Genomic DNA, 25,530 nt, shown 5'->3' with positions numbered 1-25,530 from the left:
CTTCAACTATCTTTTGTTGGGTGTTGGAATCACCTCTCGACTCCATGATTTTTCTCTATAGATTTAGCCCCCAACAATCACAAACACCAAACCTCCTATGGCCGTCACCCAAGGGATGATCTGGCCCTCCTCTTTGAAAGTTGTTACACCACTCAATCAACACCAATATCCCACGGATGGGTTGTACAAAAAGAAGATTACAAGATAAAAAATCACTCAACCCAAAGAGGTCTTTGATGCACTACTTGTTCCCTGAAGCACTATAGTTGGGAAAGACGCACAAGGTACTACCAGTAGCCTTCCTTTATGTGGTCCATAATATACTCTACAGCGAACAGTTGGGTCAAATAACACTGGGTACTATCAGTAGCCTCCTCGTTGTGTTATCCTTAGATGAACAAGGGATAAAGCACCAGTGTTGGCCCGCGGGGCGTTGCGGTCCCAAACCCCGCGCCAAGGATCCGTCGAGGGAGATGGGGATGGTTGTCATAGGACTGTCTTTGGGCGGGTAACGCGACTATCTCTTACTGCCTTGGAATCCTTGCCTATGCTTGAAGATTCTATCTAAGGGCCCGTTAAGAAGAATCATACGATATGGGGAAGAAAACAATGGATTCAATTTCAAAAGACAACGCAAACAAGAACTCTAGTAAGGACGGAAAGGGTCCATACGAGCCTAATACAATCTAGAGAGGATTGATTTATCCTACTCTAGCCCAAGTCTAAGGCCTAACTCCTAAACCGAAAATAGGCACAAGTGCTTCCCAAGCCTTGTGGCCGACTCTCTAAGGGACTTACAACTCAAATGAGCAAATACAATCATCAAAAATATCCTCACAAAAGGCCTAAGGCTCTATTATATATACCTAAGACTCGTGCCACACATGGCTTACTGGCGGACTATAATTTGAAATTTAAAAAACTTTCTTATCAGCCGCATGGGAAATTCAAATTCAAACTTCTCCAATGCGGGTCACATGCTAAAATTCTAAGATGGAAGGCTGGATCCTTTGGGCGCACGCTTGGTTGGCCGAAGCACGTGATCCATTCATCTTTTGACAAGTGTCCGGCTGATGTCCTCTTTGGCCATGGATCGGTGACTTGTCACGCACATGGGGGATTCTCCTTTTGTTTGCTCTTGTTGTCTTTGGCCGCAGGAGATCTCGTTCTTTATTCTGCGCTTGCCTTTGGTTGGTGCCTTGCTGATCTTGCCTTGTTTGTGTTTCCTCATGTGTGCGGATTGGTGACATGGCGCGCGCACATGAGGTGCTGATCTTTGGCCTGCTGAATTTGGGCCCTCGCTTTTTCGGATCAGATGGCTATGGAAGAGTCCTAGGACTCCTCCACGGATCGCTGATGTTGGCATTTTCGGAATGGGGGCTTCATGCTGAAAAATCCTGCAAAGAAGGGGAATCTTTGGACGCGTTTTGTGGTTGGCATGGCCGCGTGATCTTGCTGGTTGGTTGCTGCCGGCGGTGGCCTTGGCATGTGCTTCTTTTAGGCTGCGACAAGTGTCCTCCACCACGGATTGCTGACTTGTCACGCGCAGAAGAAGCCCTCCTTCGGTTGCTCTTGGGCGCATGAAGATTTCCTTCCTTATCTTGCAGTTGCCCATGGTTGGCACCCCGTGGATCCTTCCCTATTTGAATTCTCCCATGCGCGCGGATGGATGATGTGGCACGCACACATGGGGCGTTGATGGTGTCTTCTTTTGGCAGCCTTTGCAGCTCCTTAGTTGTCCACTAGTGTCCTTGTTTGCCCATGCACATGGATTGCTGAAGTGGCATGTGCATGGGTGGCTGATCAATGGCCTAATGCATCCAGGCCCTTTCTTTTCCGGGATCGAGTAGACATGGAAGAATCCATGCTTGGCAGGGACTCCTCCATGGTTTGATTGCTGGACCTGTATCAACTCCTTTGGTAAGGACTTGGCTGCCCTGTTGGCGCCTTCTAGCCGAGCCCCCCTGATGCTTTCCATGTGGCACACGGATGGAATGATGTCTCCTAGTCCTGTGGGAACTATAGGGCCGGTGGATGGCTGCCACTTGTCTTGGCCTTTGGGCATATTTGCTGACCGTGTGCTGGATGTGGGCTAATGCATTCGGGTGGGCACCGGCTGATGGACTCGGTTCTATTGGTCAGGTCCCTTTACTTGCACCGAAGTGTGAATAGGCTTCATTGGATGCGCTCGAGTGTGAATTGGCTTGGCCGGGTGTACTCGGGCGCGGGCTGGCTGCCGAGCGCGGGCGCGAGCGTGGGTGCTAGGCGTTGGGCATGGCCTGCACAGGGCCGGAATTGCTGATGAGGTGCTTGGCCGACGGCTTGGCGCAGCTCCAAGCAATGAATTTGTCCTGGATCATGCCTGTAGTCAGTGTCATGCTCGGCAGAGTCGTCGGGCATGCCATGAATTTGGCTCGACGGAGCGGGGTCCTCATCAACGACGCAGGGAAACACGTTTGTGGGCTACGATTTTAAGTGGGGAAACGAGGGGAATGCATGGAAACGCGTTTCGCGCGCTGTGGGCCGCGCGCATTGTTCCCGAATCGGGTCGGTATGATCCGGTTCGGTTCGGTGCGATACTAGTACCAGTGCCCACTGGTACGTCGGTACGGTCAGTATGGCAGACCTTGCTTTGTACAACCTCTGACAAATAGTTTTCTCTTGGCTAATGCTTAATAGGCAATAATGTATAACTATAGTTTGCTTATCTATAATTGCAGCTAGTCTATATGTTATTTTACTCAAATATGCAAATATACAATATAAGGAAATTATTAGTGTGTCTTAGTATTTTGTACTATTTGGTTTGATGCAGCAATGTTCTTATTTTACATGTTAGCACTCTTGTTAGTTGTTATTTGGTTATTACTTCATTTTTCTGCCTTGAAAAATGATAGGACTAATTTATGGTAATTGTTGATATATTTTTCAAGTTAATCCATATAATAATCCTAAACCTATTGCTTTATGAGTCATTAATACATTAATGCAGAAGTACAAGATCTCAGTAGCAAAAGAAAAATTTGTCAATTATGACATTATTTTATGTAGAATTTTTTTTTCCTCATGCCTAGCTATGGTAGCACCTGAAATCAAGCGATACATGTCAGTACAACACAAGGCTGGGTGAAATTGGTTGGTTCCACCTGGTCTCCACGCCATATTGAACCTTGTTATTGTATTGATGCCTTGCTAGTATGGTTGGATATACCTGATACTAGGTGCCAGGTGCTTTAGGTCCATACAGCAAATAATGATCTTCCCACATTTCTAGGTCAAATTATTAATCAAAATGGATATATATCGTCGCCAATCGATTTGATCCAACTAGTATTTTGATCTACCCAAAATAAATCGGCCATTCTTAAATTGCATCACTAGTTTTGAAGCAGCATATCTATAAAGAACTATAATGCCTTCTCACTGTAAAGATCATTTCTATACTTAGATCATACTTAAACATGGTCAGGGGGGATTCTCCAAAAATGTTTGGCCCAACATGCAATTAGAACATACCGTTTGGAACTAGATCCAAAATGACAATCAAGCAACATAGATCATGGATTCAAAAACTGCTTGAATTGGAAGGTACAACTCAAACTGTATAATGCCAACATGAAACTGACACTAGTGCGGGTGCCAGTATACCGAAACCATGTGTACCTCTACCTATTGGCCATATTGGTCTATGCCAGTCCGTGTTGGTGTGTACTGATGGTTCAATACCAGCCATACCGGTGTGTATTTATAGTTTTTATTTTTTTGAAGCTGTTATGTATCGGTATGTGCTGTGGTATCGGGTACTATACCATATTATTCCAATGAAAAAATGGTATAGGTTTTTGTATCAGTATTTAAAACCTTGACATGGATGATGATGATCATAATGAGTGGTTCTTGCAAAGGGTCTAGAATAAACTTATCTTTTTTATTTTTTGGATAAAGGAATAAGCTAAATTTTAGAAAAGTCATTCATAATAATATGAATCGGTCCTTATCAACCTTTTTTTTATTATCTAACAGATAAAAAGTCTCATGTCTTAGTCTTTGAATAGACTGGGCATATAAAGGTTCTATGTTAGACTTTATTTTACGGGTTTTGATAGCCATAAGGAAAACCTGGATTTTGAATAATTTCTTTCCCTCCCACACAAAGTGGGAAATAGAGATTTTGAGGGAAGGAAATAGCAAGGATTGCTGAACCGGTAGGCGTACTGGTCGGCCACCGGACCCTTCGGTACCAGTTCGGACCGGTTCGAACCGGTACCACTGGTTTGGCCTCCAAAAGTGCAAAAAATTTGGCCTAGTCGGTACAGGCCGGTACTTTTTTTTTAAAGCCGAACCGGACCGGTTCGGTATGGGTTGAACCGGCCGGTATGGGTCGGTTCAGCATTCCTTGAGAAATAGTAGTCTTGCCAACCAGCACTTCGGTTTCAACTTCCAATGGAGTATCTATGATGGCTTTTCATACACCAGTGACTAGTCAGCAGATGTGGTGCCAGCGATAGATGAGAAGTATTCTTTACATGGAAAACCATATTATATTCTTGACTTCCAATTTGAAGCACCAATCTACTACAAATATAAGCAGATTTTTTGAAGAGAGAACCAAGCTTCTAAGCCAAAACTAGATAATCAACATCTCATCAAGTTGTCGCTTCCACCAAGTTTTGTCGTCTGGACCTGAACATGTATCTAGACTTTGCTAGTTGGTTGAGAGGAAAAAAACCAAAAATTGGGAAAAGGACATAAAGTGGAATTCTAATAATTGTTGAAACTTGAAAGTTTGACTTTTATATGAAGTAATTTATTGATATTAAGCTGAATGTGATGTTCCTTGGTTAAATTGAACTTTATCTATAATAATACTTTTAACTAAAAATATCAAAGTAAAGAGAATTAATGTTGATAAATTGTGATTGTAATTAAGCTTCAACAACCATCTATCAAGTAGCAATAATGCCTCCTCTACTAGAAGATCCCAGCCTCATCCTCGAGATTGGTGGTAGACCTATTCATCAATCAAATTGGGTTGGATTTAGGCTGGGACCTAAGCACAATATCAAAGAGCTAGATCCTTGCCTGAGCCTAACTTGGCTTTAATTCTTCAATCCAAGCTTGGCACGCCCCTTTCAATCTAGATATTAGACTAACCTGCTCAATACAAGGCACATTGATATGTTCCCTTCCTCAATTACTCATCACTGAAAAGAAGGGAGGAGGGTGGAAAAGGCAAGCAATATTAGCAAGATTGCTTGCAGCAGTTAGGGATGACGTGTTGGTGCAAGGAGAGGCAAGGGGAGGGGTTGGCATAGGCGAGCAAGGTGATTATGATGGAGATGAGGTAGGATGATGCTGTGATGGAGACGAGGTAGGATGATGCTGTGATGGAGGAAGAAATGGAATTAAGAATTTGATATGTGAAAATATAAAAATGCATATTTTAAGAATAGTAGTTGTAAACTTGTCATATTTAATATTATATTTATTTATTTTTCTAAATTTACACTAGTTGGGCTAGGCTTGTGTCTTTTTTAGCTAACTGGACTTGAGCCAAAATTTAATCAGGTCACAAGTTCTAGGCCTAGCACAACCAATGGACTAGAAGTCTTTGCTTAGGCAGTTAGGCCTTCCTAAAATTGGGCCTGGTGAGTCGCATCAACTGAGCCAAGCATAATTTTTTCCAAGTCTAATTGGTGGGGTTGGTAGTGGCTTGCTAGGGTGGTTGTAGCTTACTAAGCAAAATATTCAAAATGGAACACTTGGAAACAATTTTTTTTGTGCTACTAGAATTTTCGAAACTTTTTATTTTTCTATTATAAAAGCTAAAAAAATAATAGGACTATACATGTGTTTTGGGGTTTTATTAAAAACATGGGAGCAGATATAGCAAACCTAGACCAGCCCAACGGACCAAAAATCTTTGCTTAGGCCTTCCTATTAGGTGGGTGAGTCCCATGGGCCAAGCCAAGCCTTTTCAAGTCTAGTTGGTGGCATTTGCAGTGGCCTGCAAGGGGTGGTTGTAGCTTTATAAGCAAAATATCCAAATGGAAAAGTTGGAAGCAAAAATTTGTGGTACTAGAATTTTTTGGAAATTTTTAATTTCTATTTATGAAAACTAAAAAATTGGATTACTATATGTGTTTAGGTTTTATTACAAACATGGGAGTGGATATATAGCAAACACGACCAAACAACAACTTAAATGAATTAGCATTTTTGACCATTATCCACAAAAAATATTAGACCTATTGTATATCAAAGGACTATTGTGATGATCTTTTCTTATCTAAGTTGATAATGCATAATACCCTTGAGATAAGCTATAAACTCTTATAATGCATTTGCTGAACTGGTATCGGGCATTGTACTGGCCAGCGACCAGTTCGGTATAGTAATGGCACATACTAGTTGATCCAATTTGGTAAGCCCAAACGGCCTAGTATGAGATGGTTTGGCAATCATCGATGCATCTTTGAGATTTTCTTCACCAGCATGTGAGGCATCTTTTTTTGGTTTAAAAAAAGTGATGAGCCCCTAATACCTAGAGAGAGAACTGTCATACTAATTCCTAGTAAAAAAGCATCCTGAGCATTTGCTTGAACCCTTAGAAGAAATTTATTCGAGAAATTATGATCCCAATGCAAATTCTAACCAATTTGACCTCCAAGAGCCGATCTTTGTGAATCGAATTTGATCTTTTGTCTTCAAGTGAGAGCGGTGGTTGGGGATTGGCAAAAGAATCAACACCTAATTTTCCTCCCAATACATAGGAAGTAAAATAAGAACATCTGCATGCTAAAAATCCATGATACCTATTAAATCAGGGTGGCTAGATGGCCTATTTCCTTTGAGCCAATTGGTAGTGGTGCCAATGTCCCTTCTACGCATTGCCGTGTTGCAACTGTTCGACCATATTCCAGATGCCTTTCCAAGACCCTTTGAGTTCAACAAGGGATGTAGAGGTGGTAGGAAGAGGAATAGCTCTTGCCTGCAGCAATTTCCCAGTGCCATCCCTAATGGCATGTCCGACTCCAACAACATCTCTTCACCATGTTGTTGAGATTAGTGTTAGCCTATCTTGGTTGGAGGGGTATCCAACGAGCAAAGTTTATGGGAAATGATGCTTGCAAGGGTGTGTAATACCTGAGAAACGACTAACCTTAATAAAAAATTGGGATGACAATGTTGATGGCGCAAACTCCTAGGCACAAAGAGAGCCATCTTAAGAAGCTAGTTTGGGATTTAACAATAGCTATGGAACAACTTCTAATTCATGTTTCTCAAGACCAACCACATCACATAGCCAACTCTAGCTTGTAATTGAAAGCTTGGACTTGTTGAGTTAGCTATTATGAGAATGTTTGTCAAGCCATAATGTGATATAGGCAAGGTCCACAATCTTGGTAGCGGGTAATATATTGGTACCTTATCGGTTCAGTTCGGTATGGTAAGATATGGTATAGTACACCTCTATGCCGAAACAGCTTTCTTATTTTCTCAATTTTTATCTCGGTACGCCTTGATACATGTTGGTACGCCTCGGTACGTGCGGTATAGGCGGTACGGGGCTTGTACCGACTTGAAGGGATGTTTTGTACCGGTTTTCTTCCGATACAGTATGGTACGCTTCGTACTGAACGGTACGACAGACTTTGAATATAGGTGTTACGATTGGCTTCGGCTCCTCAAATCACTTATACACCTTGTAGTTATTGGGTGTAAAAACTAGGCATGCTTGAGGTTATCACAATCTGCCTCGCACCTTGAGCAGTTAGGTTGCCCATATTCCTTGCAGGACAAGGTTGGAGAGTATGACAGCCTGACCACCTGCCAACCACTAGACACTTGGGTGGACTCTAATTTTCCATGCTCAATGAGCTAGAGTTGGAGTCCGGTATGGCCTTTCTAGATGGACCTGCACATTTCCATGACCATTGGTTTATCTAGATTGTTCTCACGAGCATAAATGATAGAAGCTGCCTTTAGTTTTCCAAATTGAAGAGCACACCCTTAGTGATCTGTAATTGGTCCATTCTCCTTGAAAGTCATACTTGCTCATAGTTGTTTTGCACCATATGTTATCTGGCTAGAGAATTAGCTTGTCTGACCATATAACAACACCACAAAACTAATGTAACCCAACCTTTGGATGGCAAATTGCTTCCCAAGTTGGCAAATTGCTTCCCAAGCTAGCAAATAACTTGTCTTCAGCTAGAATATCCCTGAGATTCGGGGGCAGGTCATCCCCATGCATTAGGGTTTTTTCAAAATGAATTCTCCGAGGGGAAGTAGCTAGCAAGGAAATCCGCCGCACGGTTGGCCTCTCTCCAAGTTTGGGATATTCTCCACTCAAGAAAGAAAGATAAAAGTTCCTTCTGTTAAGCTCTTGCCCCTGTAAGAAAGACTGGCATATTGATTTGGAAATCGAACAAATTTCAGCTACATCTAGTAATTGGTGAAGATAACGATAGGAATTGCCAATTGCACTTATTCAATCACAAGTCAAAAGTCTAAGGAAGGCTAGGTATTGCCCCTTCTAGGAGTCTAACCACTAAAGAATTTTATCCTCCGAGAAATGGAAGTTTGTAGGTGCATCTTTATATCAATTAAGCGTACTTCCAAATAGGAACGATGTTGGATGATTGTTGAACCCTCAAACAAGCTACAAGCTAAGAAGCAATGTCATCATTGATCCAAGATCTTAACACAACACTAGATTTATTTAAGTTCAACAAATACTTGGACTGGAGTCAATAAGCGCCCATCTCCCTCTTGAAAGTCAAATAATCCTTCTGACTTGTCTTGCCTTATATATCAGCAAACAATTTTATGCATAAAGATGGGATGTGGAAGCTGAGACCTTCTGCAGCCTATAGCCTTCAAGTTGCTTCTCTTGAGCCTCCTTTTAGAACTCTACATAATATGTGTATTTTAATTAATATAAAATAAAAGGATAGAGGGGCCATCTTTGTTAGAGTCCCATAGATGAAGGAAAACACTTGGTTGGAGTTCCACTCACAAGCACGAGACAATATTTATCTTTAATACACTTGGTTACCCAAGGACTCCAAACCTCTAGGAATCTAAAGTGCTGATGTCATTCGACTTCATCCTGTTATGTGCTCTCGCTTCGTGTTCTGCTTAATCACCATAAGTGGCATGGAGGGAGAACAATGTTGGAGTGAGTGTATTGCCTCCTGGATGATCATGATATTGTCAATACTGCTCCTGCTTGGTATGAAGGCTGTCTATTCATCACTAGTGAGGTGCCCTAGTACAACTCTTAACCTTTGAGCCAATATTTTCATAGTCATTTTGTTTAGATTGTGTTGCAGAGGCTTAGTAATGGCTATTTCTTGAGGGTCACTCCTCTTCGGAATCATAACAATAGGCTTCCATTTTGGCATCTTGCTCTTGGAGAAGAAATGAGTCATAGCCTTAACAACATCCTGCTTAATTATCCTCCACCATGCCTTGCAGAAACTGGGTAGGAACCCACTGGTCCTCCGCACCTTGTCAAACGCCAGGGAGCTGACCGCTACACTATGTTCTTTAGATTGACCTTGGGTGCCAGCTCATCCTGCTCAGTGGCATTCAAAAAACTAGGAATGGTTGGAAGGGATATGGGGACTGTTTCGCCAGCATCCTGCGACCTGGTTCTGCAGTGGTCTCAAACAAGTGTCTTGATCTCCTGGATATCAGTCTGCTCAACCTTCGGTCTGATTCGTGGTTGGAGTGACTCTGTTTAGATGTCTTGTGATGATCATCAATCTGTGAAAAAGCAGTTTTGACCTGCAGCCACTTAATCCTAGATCTTTAATTCCACCACATCTCATATTCTAAAGATTTTAAAGATCAGCTATATCAGTTGCACCATCTCATCTGGATCATGTATTTGAGGTGTCCATATCTTTGATTCCTCCACTCAAATCAGTTTACCCAATTATATAGTATGCTGCAATAACATATCATCAGAAGAGCATATTTTGATCTTTCTCCTTCCCGATTATCTAGGTCAAGCATAAATATTGCAAGGATAAATGCACTGATCAACATTAGAGTTTCTTCACATATTTGAATTTTGATCTCAGGTTGTTGCCAAATCCATTCATTTTCTATTTTTGTTATATATCTTAAATCTGTTTTGGCACCTGATTCTGTCTCTACTTAGGCTGATGGCTGACCCTGTGCCCTCTTTGGTCAATTCCTTATATAACTTTTCTTACGGATTCTTGAATCCTTATGCTTTCATGTCCCCCAAATTTTGGACCAAGTCACCATGCATTAGCTGGGATATTGCCAATAACAACATACTGCCCCTTAACATTTTCCTTTATATGCAAATAGTATAGTATACAAGTGGCTTATCAAACTGCAAAATCATTATTGTTTTTGACAGACATCATGCTTCCCTATGATTTGGTTTTATATGCTTCGTAGTTCTTTTTGCAAGAACAAAAATATTTTTCAAGTGCTAGAGCAACATTATTGATATCATTCTGTACTGTGCCATATTATCAGTCACATGCTTGCCTGTAGTAATGAGGTTCTTATGATTGTTAAAAAAATTAAACATTTTGAAGTTCTCCTCAAGTCAAATGGCAGTTACATTTTATTTATTTTCTAGTATTAAATTCTTGTTACTGACTATCACCACTCTTTAAGTTCCTCATGATGCCATGTTATAAACAAAATGTAGTTAAATCGATTTATATGATAATAAAGATTCTTAATAGTACAGCTCATGCATAGTTTGGCTACATGCCACCGGCTACAACAAATCATAGGCCAGTGTGACATGAAATTTTGCAAACTAAAACTTGCCAATTATTCCAGAAGGCTAGGAAAATCAATCAGCACTTCTTCCGGAACAATATTTGCATGCCTTACTGAGCTTTCAGCTAAGAATTAGATATCTCAGCAGTTTTCTCTCCACGATTCTTCTTTTACAAATGTGATACAACTGATTAGTAGAAATTGAACTAGCTAATACTGTTGTATCACAGGACTGCGGGTTGCTCTTTCCAAATTGGACCTATACTGATAGTGGATGAGCCATTCACGGTAAACATCATCAATGTCCTTGGTCTCAATTTTCCTCTTAGATTTATTATTATTTCTATGAGACGATGGAATATCTTGACTAATTCCCTTTTGACTTCAGATTGATAATGGCTTAATGACTGCAACCATGAAAGTGCGAAGGGACAAAGTGGCTGCTAAATACAGTGAACAGATCACAGACCTCTACAAAGTAGAAAATGCATAGAAGCTCTTCTAGTTTATTTTACTATGTGAAAATTGGAAGTTTGAAATATATCTGTATATATTTTCGGTAGTAGACACGATGAATGTTTTCCACCCAGAAGGGTTCAAGGACCACCGCTATTGGGCTTCAATTAAATGATTTGGCCGGTAGCCTGATTTACTGAAAGGGAAATTAGGTTTCTTCACCGATGGAGTGGATCAGGTTTTGTGTAATAATATCATCTTATAAGATTTTTTGATCACACATTCTTAGAGATAAATTTTATGACATATGGAAGAACTTGTGTTTGGCACTTGACTGACACATGGTAATTTTTGATGGCATTAGACTTGTGATTCTAGGACTCAAGTGCATTACTTATATATGTCAACGTTTAGCAATATGTGTAGCCAAAATATTTATGAACTTGGAAGGTTCTACTATCATCGTGGACCCTGGCTAGACTGGAATCCTATTCTCTACTAGTTTGGAAACCAAAATATTTTTGGGTTGAAGCTTTCTTCTTCAACCTCTTTCTTCTTTTCTAGGACATGCCTGCCAGATTCTGCCTCCAAACTTAATTTCTCTGGCGCTTTCAACTTTTTTCCTCCCATTCTGGCTGTAGATTTAGCTACCCTGCTGTCTCTGCTGAGTTCCGTGCTGTCTGGGAAGGCTTAAGTGCTACTTTCTCCCTTGGGGCTTTGCTGGACAGTGAAGTGAAATAAGACTCTTCAGTTGTTATTAATTGGCTCAAAAAGCCATCTGATAAGTCAAACTCAAGTCTTGAAAGACTGTATCCTTCTTCAACATGCCAGATCTTTCAAAGTTCGGCACATCTACAGAGAAACAAATCAAGCCGTAGATCGGTTGTCTAAAGGCCGCATTTCTGCTCCAGTTCCTTGTGGACTGAAAAAGTTCTCCTCATGAGTTGTTATCCTTTGTTTCTACTGTCTCTAATCCTTGTATGTTTCAACGTTCGATAGATATTAATAATTATGCTCTTCCTTTCTTATCAAAAAAAGATGTGTATGAACTCTTGCTCGGGAGGGAAGGGTTTCCAATGCACTTGACAGATGCCCCTGATGGATAGTGTATTGATCTGTTGGGGTGTTTTCCATGAATGAGAATATTTTTTTTTTCAACTTCAGTTCAAGTAACCTTTAAAGTTGTCTATGGACATTTTGAAATAATTGAGATTGTCGTATTACCTCTTGGTAGGATGTTTTCGGCCTACCGATGCAATTGGACCAAGCTTCGGGATGAAGGTATAGGAATTTCTTTGCTGCTATCTGAATGTTTTTAAGAGAGATATGCATGGGTGATTAGGCATCTATGTAAAATCTATATTCCTATTGTGATAGTTGACTTCTACTTATGTACATTGATTGGTGCTTTTGGATCTCCAGGTTCATGGATTGTTGCATGTAGAACTTCCAACTGGATGGGCTACACTAGTTTCTTGCTGAGTTTTTGGGGATTTCTAGTTGAACTAGGATATTTCTCTATAATATTAACAGTCCAATTTAGTAGGATGTTGTGTTTGTTATCCTGTCAATCTAATTGTACCATTTTGTTGCTTCAGTGAGGCTTTCAAGTCTCCCAAACCCCCAGCTGCAACATGATGTTACTTTTATCAAGAGTCATTTGAGGTGGCCTTTTGTTCAAAAAGATATAATCTTCTATCTGACCTAGCGTTTGATCTATCCAATTGGCAACAAAAGAAAAATGTCTCAGTAACAAAAAACCGAAAAAACTGATGGTTTGGTTATTACCACCATTGGCATATTGTTTCAGCTCGGTGGGAGCGAAGTTCTCTTTTTCAGGATCCTGCAAGCGGAGATAGGGAACAAAGTAACTACACTAAGTAGACTCAAGTAGCTTTGGATGCATTCATAAGACATCTAAATGCGTGCTATTATGGTTGAAAGCTGAATGCTAAAAATTGCTCACCTGTCCAACCGAGACACCATTACGTAAAATTTCATCACAAACAACCAACACATGCCTTCACATTTTTATGTAAAAAAATATGCTGGGCCTACTATGGTATTTGATCTTACTTGGATTGTCTTACTTGAGTAACATACATTGCGACTGCATCCAGAAACCACAATAAGCCAGTTTAAACTTACTTTGCATCACAACAAGCACTAAAAGCTCATTGTTCTGCTCTCATTATTCAAGAATGACGAACCCTTCCAGGAAACAGTAGCATAGGGAACTGTCAGTTTCTCAAACTTAGTCATGGAGTCGATGGGCGAGTTGGTATGGTTGTCTTCCTTTTCCTACCAAGAATAGATGCCTTCTCTAATCTTGTTCCACCTAGCCGCCATTTTTCGAATGCTAACATTGAAGACCGAGCAGCTTCCAACACTTCCAACAGGCAAAAAAACAAAAAAAAAATAATCAAAATATCACTGTCGAATCAATGATTAGGAAATAAACTCAGACACTCGTTCAAAGAACAGAAGCTCACATTGGAATTCTTCCTTTGTAAGACGTGTCAAGAATGTGGGAGAACCGTCGCAGCAGATGCACCATGTGACTTGCTTAATATCTCCTTGTATCTACTAGTGAATGCATAATGAAGGAAGGATCCGATACTCTTGTTGCTAGCCCTGTCCACAGCAGAGCCTGAGAGATTACAGACTTTCATGCAACTGAGAAGTAGTTCTTTCCATTCTTTTAATTAAAGATCAATCTCATCAATCCATGTCGATAGCTTGAACATAGGGAATAGAAATTCCTTAAAGAAAATTGCTAGTTTTAGCTAGTCGTCATTTACAGAGCAAAGAGTTTGGCGAATCATAAGTATTTTCATTATCAATAGTTAGACCAGCATATAAACCCATGTTTGAATTGAGGGCTCGTTTGGTTCGCGGGAAGCATTTTCCCTTCTAGGAATATGATTCCTGGAAAACAAATTCCTAGGAAAAGGATGCCTAGGAGAGTACTTTTGGCATGTTTGGTTGACCATGGGAAAGTGACAAATTTCCAAAGTGCTTATGTTTGGTTGGCCATCCACTTTCCTAGGAAAGTTATGTATAATTCCTATTATGCCCTTCATAAAAATTAGGTTTTTAATGTCTCTTTAATGCTTCTTTAATGCTGAAGGGACTTTTTGGGAAAAAGTAAAAATGGAGTAATTCCTGCCTCATGGGAAAGTAACTTTCCCATGTTTCTCATGGAAAAGACTTTCCCATGAAATGTGGGAATCATATTCCCATGAGAATTCAATTTTCCCTTCTCTCTCCTTTGAAAACTCCAACCAAACAAGAGGCATCTCATTACTTTCCCGTTGACCACACTTTCCCCCCTTCTTTTCCCGCGAACCAAACGAGCCCTGAAAGTCAGATACTGATCCAAGTTCTTCCCTTCTGAATCAGAATAGGACTAATATCTGCAGACTGAATCACTTGACATCATCAGTAGCAGACACAATAACATGGCTGAAAGTGGGTCCGTTAAAATCAGATCTTGTCTTAATTCAAATCCATATCAGGTCTCGTTCAGATATAGAGAATATATACGGCACAGGGATAAAAAGAGAAAAAATTTGCTAGATATAGATACAGATACAGATTCTAAGTTTTTCTGCATTCAGATTTAAATATCCTTTTTTTTTCAAGATTTTTAGATTCGGATATCCAGATACTTTACATATTCATGAAAAAAAATAAACCCTTTTTAATTGAAAGTGTGCATAGGGACTCCTCTAAGATTGACATTGATGAGCACGCATTCATGATGACCACCAACAGGGCTTTTAATTATCTGAAATCTCCAAACAAGGTTCTTGTTGTTCTTCTTCTCTGAGAAGAGATATATATCTGGATTTTATGATCTAATTCATGCTTTCACATATACACTTGCTCAAGTTGTTGCCAAATAATGCAATGCAACTCCTTCATTTCTGTATCCTAAATGATATTTAACATTATATCCGTACCTATTTAGAACAAACATGGACATGATTAATATCCAATTTATATCTGTCTAAAATAAATATTAAAAAAAAAAATCTAGTATCCCTTTACTTCCCATATCTGTACGAATACCCACTGAATAAATATGGATATGCCAGCATATGATCCATATTTGATTCTTTTTCAACCCTAAACATAGGCATGGAATCAGTCTGACTCCATCTTCTTTTTGTTTCTGTACAATGTCCCATTTTATTTGAAGTTGGGCATAAATCTTCTCACACTAACCATATCAAATTCAGCAATTTGAGATTTATATTACAGGTTTCCTTAGCTTCAGTCCTTATCAGACCCTTCAATGCTGGCACGAGTCAAAAGCATCTACTAGACCTCAAATCAAATTCTTTTCTATCTGTCAACTGTCGCACCTTGCTGCTATTCTAAAATTAGATATTTGTCATCAAGATCCCTAACTATGATAGCTCTATCAAACTAACAAGCTATAAACCAATCTGTCACATGAATATGGAGGAAGCATACAAAATTATAGAGATGGTACAGCATGATAATAATTTAGATTTGCGTAGATGCATTAAGAAGGTACCACCTGTTCTGGATATAAAGACATGCACTGAAGAATTATTGATGGAGTAAAAATATAATAAAGAATAAAATTTATAAAATAAATTCAACTGTCTTCCTACTAGTTGCATCTTTATCCCTTCTCCCCTTAACATGCTTAAATCTCCAAGCATGACAACTTTTGCAAGACAAGTGTTCTTACAGAGGCTGCTGTAATAATCTGTCTGGCTACTTATAGATTAGAGAACTTACAGGGGGACGATCTTGCATCCCAACTCATAAATGTAGGAGAACGGATCCTCAAATCCACACATGCCGCATCAGCCTGGATTTCCTCCCTGGTTCTGTGGCATCATGGTAAACAATTTGCAAACAAGGTAAACAATTTGCAAATAAAAGTATCTCTAAAAAACTCATGCAAGGGCCTTCACTACAGTTAGAGGTGGTTTGGGCGTTGGTGCGTGGGAGGCACCGAAAAAGTTTATAATCATTTCAACAATGTACAAAATCCAGCATAACAAAAATTGCTGATTTGCTAAGTTTAGTTCTTATGGTATCATGGAGGGGTTACCCAAATGGCTGATGATGTGGGAGTGGAGTCCTCAAGGGCACCCATAGACAAGATGCCAGAGTCTTGTTAGTAAAGAGATATGTGGCATCCTGAAATTTTAGTATTATGGAATCAACAGCTTCCCTTATTCCTCCCACTTCACTTCCCTTACTTCCTCTCAGCTGAATCTCGGTCCTTGTCATGCTCATGACATGATGTGGGATTTTTAAGAAATGAACTGGCTGATAGTATTCCCTTGAAGGAGCAATGAATAACCAGCAAATTGATTCGTCTAGCATTAGAATATGCAACTTCAATGAATTAAAATCCAGCGACTGATGAGAACAAATAAGCTTCGACCGATACGTTTAACACGATTCCATCAAGGTTGGGAACCTGTTTGCCATGCTTGCCATCAGTTTAGAATGCCTGGCTAATGTGACAAAAAAGAATATAATAACAAGAACATCAGAATGCTAGACATGAGCACAAGTTCAATTCAAGTGAATGAATGTGAATTCTCAAGCTCGCTAAACACGAGCACGGAAATATATCCTTAAATAAGAATTTTGACTTTTGATAATAATACATGGTCTTGTTATCTTCATGGACAACTACTGATGGTGCAGAAGGAGGAACATTACATCATATCTCACAAAATTGTGATGGACAAACTATCAGAATTCTTGTGGGCGCACTCATATTAATCTGGTGGACCAATTACATGTGAGATAATCTCGTAAGCTCGCTGAGCCCAACAACTCATTAAAAAACAGCTGAGGACTTGGCTAGCAAGTCAACAATGCATTGTCCAAGTCCCAAAAACTTGCCTATCCAAGAGCTGTTTCCCGAACACCAATTGAGATATCGAAACCTGGTGGGATAAACACAACATCATCCCACTTTGACGCAGAGCTTCCCTGCAAAATGTATTGGTAAGCCGCAGCATATTCTTCAACAAGTTCCGTATTTGCCAAAAGTGCATGTCAAAGGAGATACCTTCATAGTGTTGATAATTTCCTCCAGGACACAAACCTAAGAAGAAAAAATAATAGACTGTAATAAGCTAAGCCTTAAAATTCCTTTCAATCACAAACAAGTGAAGAGGTACCTGATGCTTTACCTGAATGTCGCCCATCCTTAAGGCAGGATTTAACTTATTCTGTTGGCGTGAAGCTCTAAACAGTGACTCTTCTAGGTCCTCCTTCATTGAAGTAATAAAATTTAGACTCCCAAAACAAATTTAACATTGGGAAAACATAATAAATTTACTATTTCTTGACCTTTCTGAAGAAAAATGGGCGGTATCTCTTGTTCCCACTCCTTAAGACCAGACTCTTTGACTGAATTACCCAGAGGAATATTGTTAGCTTTATCCCAAAGAATTAGGTTAAAGATGCATGCAAGAAAATATACAATTCGCCCAGCATTTATGTGCTTTACTCAAATCGGTAACAAATATTTGCAAGGAGTACAAAATTACAGGATTCTAGATACATCAACCAGAAAACCAAATAAGAGTTGGTAAACATAGCACATCCATACATGCATGACACAAGGCCTGGAAGAGCACATATGTATAAATCACTTGCAACAACAAAATTCTCAAGATACATAGGTGTAATGATAGATATCAAGTAAAGCATCCACTACAGGTTAATAATATTCACAAGATATTGGTAAAATAAGATTAGAACCTGAAAAACTGGAACTCCAGGGAAACCATCTACAGAACCCCCGGCCTTTTCCTTCACCTGTTAAGTGAAATCAAGAAATCATGCTCATTTAAAAAAAATATAAATAAAGACTGCATCTAAGAGGCCAAAAGTAGAGTGCTCTTTAAATTCAAAAAATAGGGAACATCGAATATGTCAACTTTCCCAAGTATAGCAGCTACTGGAATATTTTTATTATATGCAGAAAATAATGTCAGTGATAACATTTAGTCCAAAACTACAAATCCCCTACACCCCCCCCCCCCCCCCCCCCAACACGCACCCCCACACCGCCCAAAAAAAAAAGGAGAGCAAGAATGTATGACCAAGTGAAAGATTACCAATTCATGTTACTTTCATTTTTTCCATTGTCACCCAGCTTATGCAAGTATGTATTTTAAGTTTTGGTTAGGGTGTCCATGGCATTGCTTATAGGAAGTTCTTTTACAGATTTTAAGGTAAACAAGTGCCTCCCACAAAAAATTAACTGTTTGCTAACATCAATGTAACCATGCTACTTGGATAAGCATAAGCTTAAGGATTTGTTCTCTGATAGGCTAGAAAAGGTAGCTTTTGGCTTAAGTTCAGATACCATATAAAATATTAGTCCATCTCACATAAGGACAAGTTGTTGCTCCGTTCTTATTTCCAGCATGAGCATACTTGTTATTTTGATTTAACAATTGGGTGCATATCGTAAACCTTCATATTATACCTTGTAGCATTAAAATGGAACAGAACCACCTAGAGGAAGAGTGTAAATGATCCAAATTTTGTTTTAAAGTCTATATCAGACCCATATAATTAAAATCTTATTGAAACCTAACCAGGGGCAGACCGGTTGAGTTCGAGACCGCTAAAAGTGCTCTTGCAGCGTGTGATTCCCATACAACAAACATATGAAGAAATCTGTGGAAGTACTCTTTGATAAGGACTAATAGTATTTTCCCACCAGATTTTACCAAGCACTAAGCATCCACCTCTACCTGACTCCTTTGTCAGAAAAGGTGGCGGAGTCAGCGATGGCAAGAGTATCTGGGGAGGTGGCAGTGAGAACACCAGTGAGAATTGAGGTTAGGAATGTGGTTTGGGAGAACAAGGAGAAGATAGTGGGGAAGTCTTGGATCCTATTCACTGGAGCCCAAATGTAAGAGCATTTCCATCCTTTTCCAACTCTACTTAACCTTAACCAAGGCTCGTCATGGGACACTAGCGGGAAGGACTAGTTTACACAGGAGCAGTTTGCAGAGATTTGTATGCAAATATAAAGAAGATGGGGAATAATATGCAAATACAGAAGATTACAGGGACCAATTTGAAAAAAAAAAAACTTTTCTTCAGTTTTTTTAAGCTAGTGTGTTAGTCAAGTTAACAATTATATTCCGCTTTGCTCTTTAGGTTATAATTTTGACTTGAAGATAGCTGTTGCTTCCTCATATCATGATTCATGTGCTTAATGCCTTAAGCTATGCAATTAGTAAGATAGTTATCTTCACATACCAACTTGTTTTTTTGGATTTTATGACCATGTCTCTCTCTTTCCCAATGTTGTCTTGGCAAGGAGTTCAGGAGTAATTCTTTTAAAGTATTGGCTCATATTGAAAGACAAGTTAAATTTTCTCAAGGTATACTAGGTTGTAACTTGATCAATAGAGTGATTTAGCATGCACAGAATTTATCTACAGGAATGATTTTAAGCATACTGCTAACTACAAACTAACTTGGACATAATCTTTTGGACTCGCATTGTTGTGAAAATCATAAAAGAATAAATAAATCAAAAAACTAAATATAAGCTAATTGCCACTACAACAAGCCCAAGTCTGATATATGATCAATCAGCTTGAAGAAAAAGAGCCCCTAAATGAATGGAGCCAAAAGCTTTTGTCCGGTTTGCTATGCTCAGAGGCCCCTGTGTTTCTTGCAAGATTCAATATGGGCATATTAGTTGTCATTCACTAAGTACAGATATCATGCCCGAAATTTGCCTGATCGTGTCAACGAGCAAAGTTCAGGATTCCAGAGTTCATGAAGGTAAGCTGGCAGTTAAACAGACTCTTCAACTTAACCAGAAATTCTTGACATCCTTGGACTACAGGCCTTCTTTTTCCAAATAATGTAAGAGAAGTAATGCAGTTGCTCTTTCACAGATCTTCGACTTCCACTAAGAGTAAATTGGAATAGATGTATACCACAAACCACCATATCTGATATCAAGACTATCGGATGCAATTGTAGGGTGTTATTCTTTTCATATCAGATTGTTGAGCTTCATGGAGGGGCTAATGCATTATTACCAAAGCAAAGCAATGATTTTTTATTAGGACAATGATAGCTCATCTTTTACGTCGGGAAAAAATATGTTCTGCAAATGCTATTGCTACAAGATCACCAGAGCTCTCACCTTAACAGCATTTGCCACCTGATGTGAATCTGGAATGAACCGGAAGGCAACTCCATCAACCTTAAGCTGGAAAACCTGCAGTCATATTTGAGTAAGATTAACCAAAGGTTTAATTGGTTATCAGACAAAAGCAAACATATTGGAAAATGGAAAATAGGTGAAAAGAATACAGACAAGGGATCTATCCAGATTGCGAAGGACAATAAATCATATCAGTTTATCGAGCTTTTTCTTGTGTAGGACATAAAAAACAGTAGCAAGAACTTAGGATGTGTATAGACATAGAACATTCAATACAGAAAAGCTCCAAAACTACTACTTATATTACATTTTAAATCTCATAGTATTGGGAAGGTGTGATGCATGGGTTGATTTAAGGACAAAGGAGAGGCTATTGTTGTTGAGGACAGGGGAGGACATGAAAAGAAATAGTAGTTTTCTTCTTGAAAGGGCATGCTTTAAGTCACAAAGGCTTCGTGATTATTATCAGGGACTCCAATGATATATATGGTATAAATAATTGACAACCCAATCGTAAAAGGTCTGAAATCTAAAAACTAAATCCATTACGCAACTAAAATACCTTCTTCTAGAACTCATAAAAACTCCATTTCAGCAAGTATCATGCAAGGATGATTCCCTTTCTTGTATAATTGAGATCATTGCATAAGTTGGTAACTTCTAGCACAGGAGTTGCTTAGGTAAGAATTCTTGACAACACTGAGCTTCCCGGACAAGGTTCACATGATCCATCTTCTCCACAGCCTCATGGATTTCAACCATGAGATATTATTAAGGCTTGTAATTTCACTTTTACATGATCCAGAGGAAATCAGCAGATACAAAGTGAACCAATTATCATCAATAAAGAAAGTCTTACTCTCAATGGATTCACTGTTAGGATTAGCAAAAAGTAAACATTTATTCTGCATCAATTATCTGAGAAACTTGGTGGAAAAGAATTATGAGAATTTCTGTTCATGTAGATGGAATACAACAACGAAGTCATCTCCACATGTTGATTATTGACCTTGGAGATGATCAGCACTCAAAATCATGAGAATGCTCTAACACAGGATAAAATAAGGACTAGTTTTAAGCAATGAGCATTCTCTCTCTCAAAGTTAGAAGAAAATCATAACAATATAACATATCTTATTTGGAATGCTTTGTGTGTGATATAGCATTTCAGTAATTGTAAGTCATATCTTATGCAAGAATTTACATGATATTCAGAAGAGGATGAGAGAACCAGCTTTGAATGAGCTACTCCAGATTCAAATGCAACATAACTCTATCTAACTCCTGGACATCAACATTTTACTTAGAAAGTTTCATCCCTCAACTTTATCACCTGATGTTACCAGTTTCAACCCTATATTTAATGTTAAGGAGACGAGTGAGGTCTAGTAGATGAACTATTAGTATGTCTAAGTAATAGCTGAAATCACTTGCTCCAAAAGAAGCCATGTATTATTCTCAACTGCTTTGTAGCAGCTCAGGTGTGTCCAATTCAACACTCTTTCAGCCTTAAAAACAAAATTTAAAAAAAAAAAAGAAAAAAAACAACCCAAACCGTCAAGCCTTGTCCCCAACCATCTTTTCAATTTTAAAAGGAAAAGACAAAACATGGACCACCCAAAGTTGGAAGAATGAACATCTGAATTATTACCTGATGCTTCCTCTGCAGCTAATGTCAAAGATACTACACCATAGAACAAAGCAGAGGCATGGAAAAGAAAGAAGATCAACAGAAACAATAACGTCATTATGGATAACATGCGGTCCTTGCATGCAGTCCTTGCACGGCAAAATTTAATTAAAATCAAAGATTCTTGATCACAGATCTATAGAAAGTGAAATAATTTACTTTTTATCATAGAGAGAAATATCAGTTCATATACACAACAACATCTAAAGCCATGTATTCTAAGTACCATGCTATGGAAAAATGGGGCAGACGGAGAGGGAAAAAACTCTTTTTGGAGTGGAATAAAATAAAATTTCCCACACGTGGAGACAGATGAGCACCATGTAGACTATAGATAACAGCAAGATTAACATCTAAATCTACAGAAAAATTATCGAATGTATTCAAAATCTATCGGACTCAAATCAAATTCAACAATTTCTAGCAACTAGTTGTCATCACCCAATGGATATTCTGTCGAAAACATTACGATAAAGTGCAAGGAATCAAATTTATAGAGAGTCATTCAACTGGACAAAGAATTTATGCCATTTCGACTCTAAATTCCAAGAATTTTCCTCACCTTATTGAGAGCAAGAGCGACAACCTTGGAACCCTGCCGCATGTCCCGGTTCATCGACCTCATCTGGTCCAAGAGAGCCTCGGCGTCCTCCTTCTTGAAGCAGAACAAACCCAGAGACTTCCCGCTACCGACGCCGGCCACCAAAACGAACTCCTCCGCCGAGTTGCTGAGGGCGTAGACGGGCACCCCGGCGAGGCGCTCCTCGATGGTCTCCGTCGACATGGCAAGGTCGAACCGGCGGGCCGGGCCACCTCCGGCGAAGGACGGCGGCGGCGTCACCCGGGCCCACGCGGGGCTCCGGATGGGATCCGAGAGGGCGGCGAGGCGGAAGAGGCCAGATTGTAGGGCGTTGCCGAGGGATTCGAAGGCGGAATCGAGGTGGGTTTTGAGGGGATTGGAGTTGGAGAGGGAAGCGAGGACGGCCGAGAGGTGAGTTTGGAAGGGGAGGAAGGGGTTTGTGGGGTGGGATTTTGGTTCGATTGGGGTTTTGGGATGGGGTTTAAGCCAGGGGAAGGACATTTTGGGAGGAGAGAGAGGCTGCGAGTTTGGAAGAAGAAGCTGCGAGAGAGGGAAGCAGCATGAGCTCCTTCAAGCCGAGAGATGGTTTTGGTTTCGGCCCAACGGGATACGCGCCCGAGGCCCAAAAAAAAAGGACAAGGTTTCGCTGTGCTGCGACCACGAAATATGATATGATATGATAGTTTTGGCTGCAAAACGAGAATTAAACGGACATTGTTAGAGGCCCAGATTCGAGAATGATTGCTATCGGAGAATTTCAGTTGTTTGGCATCTCAGTGCTTGGGGCAAAGTTGAGAGCAATTTGGTCTAGATTGTATTATATCAGGCATGCTCTGCAGGCGAGGAGGATCCTTTTGAAGGGTGACTCCGCGACGATTAATGGATAGATTCTGCAAATGTCAGGGGGAGTCGGCGACTACCATCTGTTATTGAGGGACACTAGGGACTTAGTTCGTGATGGAATGGTCATTCAAACGAAATATGTATTTCGTGAGACGAATGGGGCTGTGGATTGGGTGGCCTTCTTTGTTGCTAACCATTCAGGAGCCCATATATGGATGGGCAAGGCAGAGTTGTTTAGTGCTTTCCGTGATGTCTTGCATTTTGGTTTTTTTGGTTGTATCTGTACACGTTATGTATGATACCACCTGTTTTAGCAAAAAAAAAAAAGTTCACAAAATGTTACAGCATCATCCACAAATTAAATGGACATAACACTGTATATTTGGTGACAAAATGGAATCTATAATAAGATGATGAAAAAGAGTTGGCTAATGGCAGCATTGGGCTTTCTTCTTTTTTTTTCATTTTTATTCTAAAAGGACCCTTATTCTATTTCGATATTCCTTTCCTTATAGATCCGAGTTCTAAATTATTAGACAAAAATAGAAAATAGATCCATGGGTTTAATACCTTTTTATAGAACTCGTACTTCAGAGAAATATCAGATAGAGTCGGCGGTTGTATTAAAAAAGAAATTAGCAAGTTTTTTTTTCTATTTTTTCTTCAGTTCATTTCAAAATACTTCAATTGGTACCCGCACGGGTCCTCACAGGTACGCACAAGAAATATAGGAACTGCACTTCTACTTTATTAAGAATACTATATTCCCCCCCCCCCCCCCTCTCGAAAGGCAAAGCAGCAGAGAGAACAAAATTGGATGACTGGCAACTCACACTTGAACTAGTTTGATAACTTTCTTACCCAAAAAGAGCTTACTGGTTTATTTCATTTTTCGCCTAATGACTGCAACTCCAACAGAATTGAACTAGCCTGCTATCGAAGGATCGCCATGCAACGAGATACTAAACCGGATCGAGCCCGGGATCTTCTTGGAAATGGGAAGATCTAGAATAGGCGGCCAACCTCCTGGAGAGAGCGATGTGCATGGACCAGGTGAGTAGGGATGTAGCTCTGTGGACCGCTCGTCGTGCCTGATAGGTGGTGGTATCACACCCTTCTCAAAGGAACCGTACATGAGACTCTTGTCTCATACGGCTCCGTCCTGGAATCTCGACCTCCCTAAGGCATATATCACATCAAAGATCCAATTGGGTCTGATGAGAACTATCATATGCATCATGGGTTAAAATCAACATGAATGACCTATTTGGGTAATCTTGCAAGAATAACCATAGAGAAATAGCGATGATAAGGGAGATGAAGAGGCTCCAGAAAGCAAGAAAAGAAAATAAGAAAGATTAGAGGGGGAGGAGGAGGGGGAGGGGGGCATCATGTTGATGCGTTTTTGCTTACCTAGTCCCACTAATCTTGTAGGATTAGCCAAACATACCCTAATGAAAAGGCTGATGGCACAAGCATTATTGGAAGGAACTTGTTGATGGACTCTTCCTTGGTTGCTGAAGTAAACTCTATGAAGAAGACTCTTCGCATTGCTGATAATATAAAAGCTACCTACATGATCATGGAAAGTGATTGTCTTATCTTTTTAACTATTTGAAAAAGTGGTGAGCCTGTTCTATATAAGGATCCATACCCTTACACAGAATTAGACAAATTCCACATCAGTTTGAGTTGATATATTTTGGTTGCATGTAATGTGAAGATAATCAATCAGTGGGTTGATTAGCCAGTCATGATAGGTTTTGAATCATGTATAGGTTATGTGATATCATATACCATTTAACTTCCAAAATATACTTATAAGAATGTACCAAATGTGACATGAGTACCTAAACATTGCTCATGTATAATGTGGCTGCATATCTTTCCATTTCCTTATCAAAATATAATCAATAGTAAGAATTTAAATATGACTAATCTAGTTCCCCGCGCTGGCTTGTCAAGACA

The 25,530-nt window shown here is 39.7% G+C and overlaps 2 protein-coding genes and 1 pseudogene across 2 annotated transcripts in view; 1 reads left to right on the top strand and 2 right to left on the bottom strand.

The window, feature by feature from the left end:
* Positions 1-11,564, top strand: part of LOC103710616 (putative acyl-activating enzyme 16, chloroplastic) — a 47,400-nt gene extending 35,836 nt beyond the window's left edge. The window contains exons 16-17 of the mRNA XM_089926078.1: positions 11,010-11,067; positions 11,168-11,564. Coding sequence (XP_089782204.1) covers positions 11,010-11,067; positions 11,168-11,272 — 163 coding nt within the window. The 3' untranslated portion in view covers positions 11,273-11,564. The remainder of the gene's footprint in view (positions 1-11,009; positions 11,068-11,167) is intronic.
* A 1,790-nt stretch (positions 11,565-13,354) lies between these two features.
* On the bottom strand, positions 13,355-16,716 carry LOC149751592 (uncharacterized; annotated as a pseudogene).
* A 101-nt stretch (positions 16,717-16,817) lies between these two features.
* On the bottom strand, positions 16,818-23,397 carry TIC22-III (Tic22-like family protein). The gene is made up of 7 exons (XM_008796433.5): positions 22,702-23,397; positions 20,429-20,503; positions 18,007-18,063; positions 17,593-17,652; positions 17,433-17,513; positions 17,309-17,344; positions 16,818-17,229 (listed from the first exon to the last, which is right to left on the bottom strand). Exons 1-7 carry the CDS (start codon positions 23,218-23,220, stop codon positions 17,140-17,142), a joined length of 918 nt encoding a protein of 305 aa, XP_008794655.2. The 5' UTR covers positions 23,221-23,397; the 3' UTR covers positions 16,818-17,139.
* Between the last annotated feature and the right edge of the window lie 2,133 nt (positions 23,398-25,530).

Source organism: Phoenix dactylifera, chromosome 11 (genome assembly GCF_051530095.1).
Source record: "Phoenix dactylifera cultivar Ajwa chromosome 11, Ajwa_hap1_PhDact_Kaust_v1.1, whole genome shotgun sequence".
Taxonomy (NCBI): domain Eukaryota; kingdom Viridiplantae; phylum Streptophyta; class Magnoliopsida; order Arecales; family Arecaceae; genus Phoenix; species Phoenix dactylifera.
The sequence above is the reverse complement of the archived record's forward strand: the minus strand, read 5'-3'. Positions and strand labels throughout refer to the sequence as shown.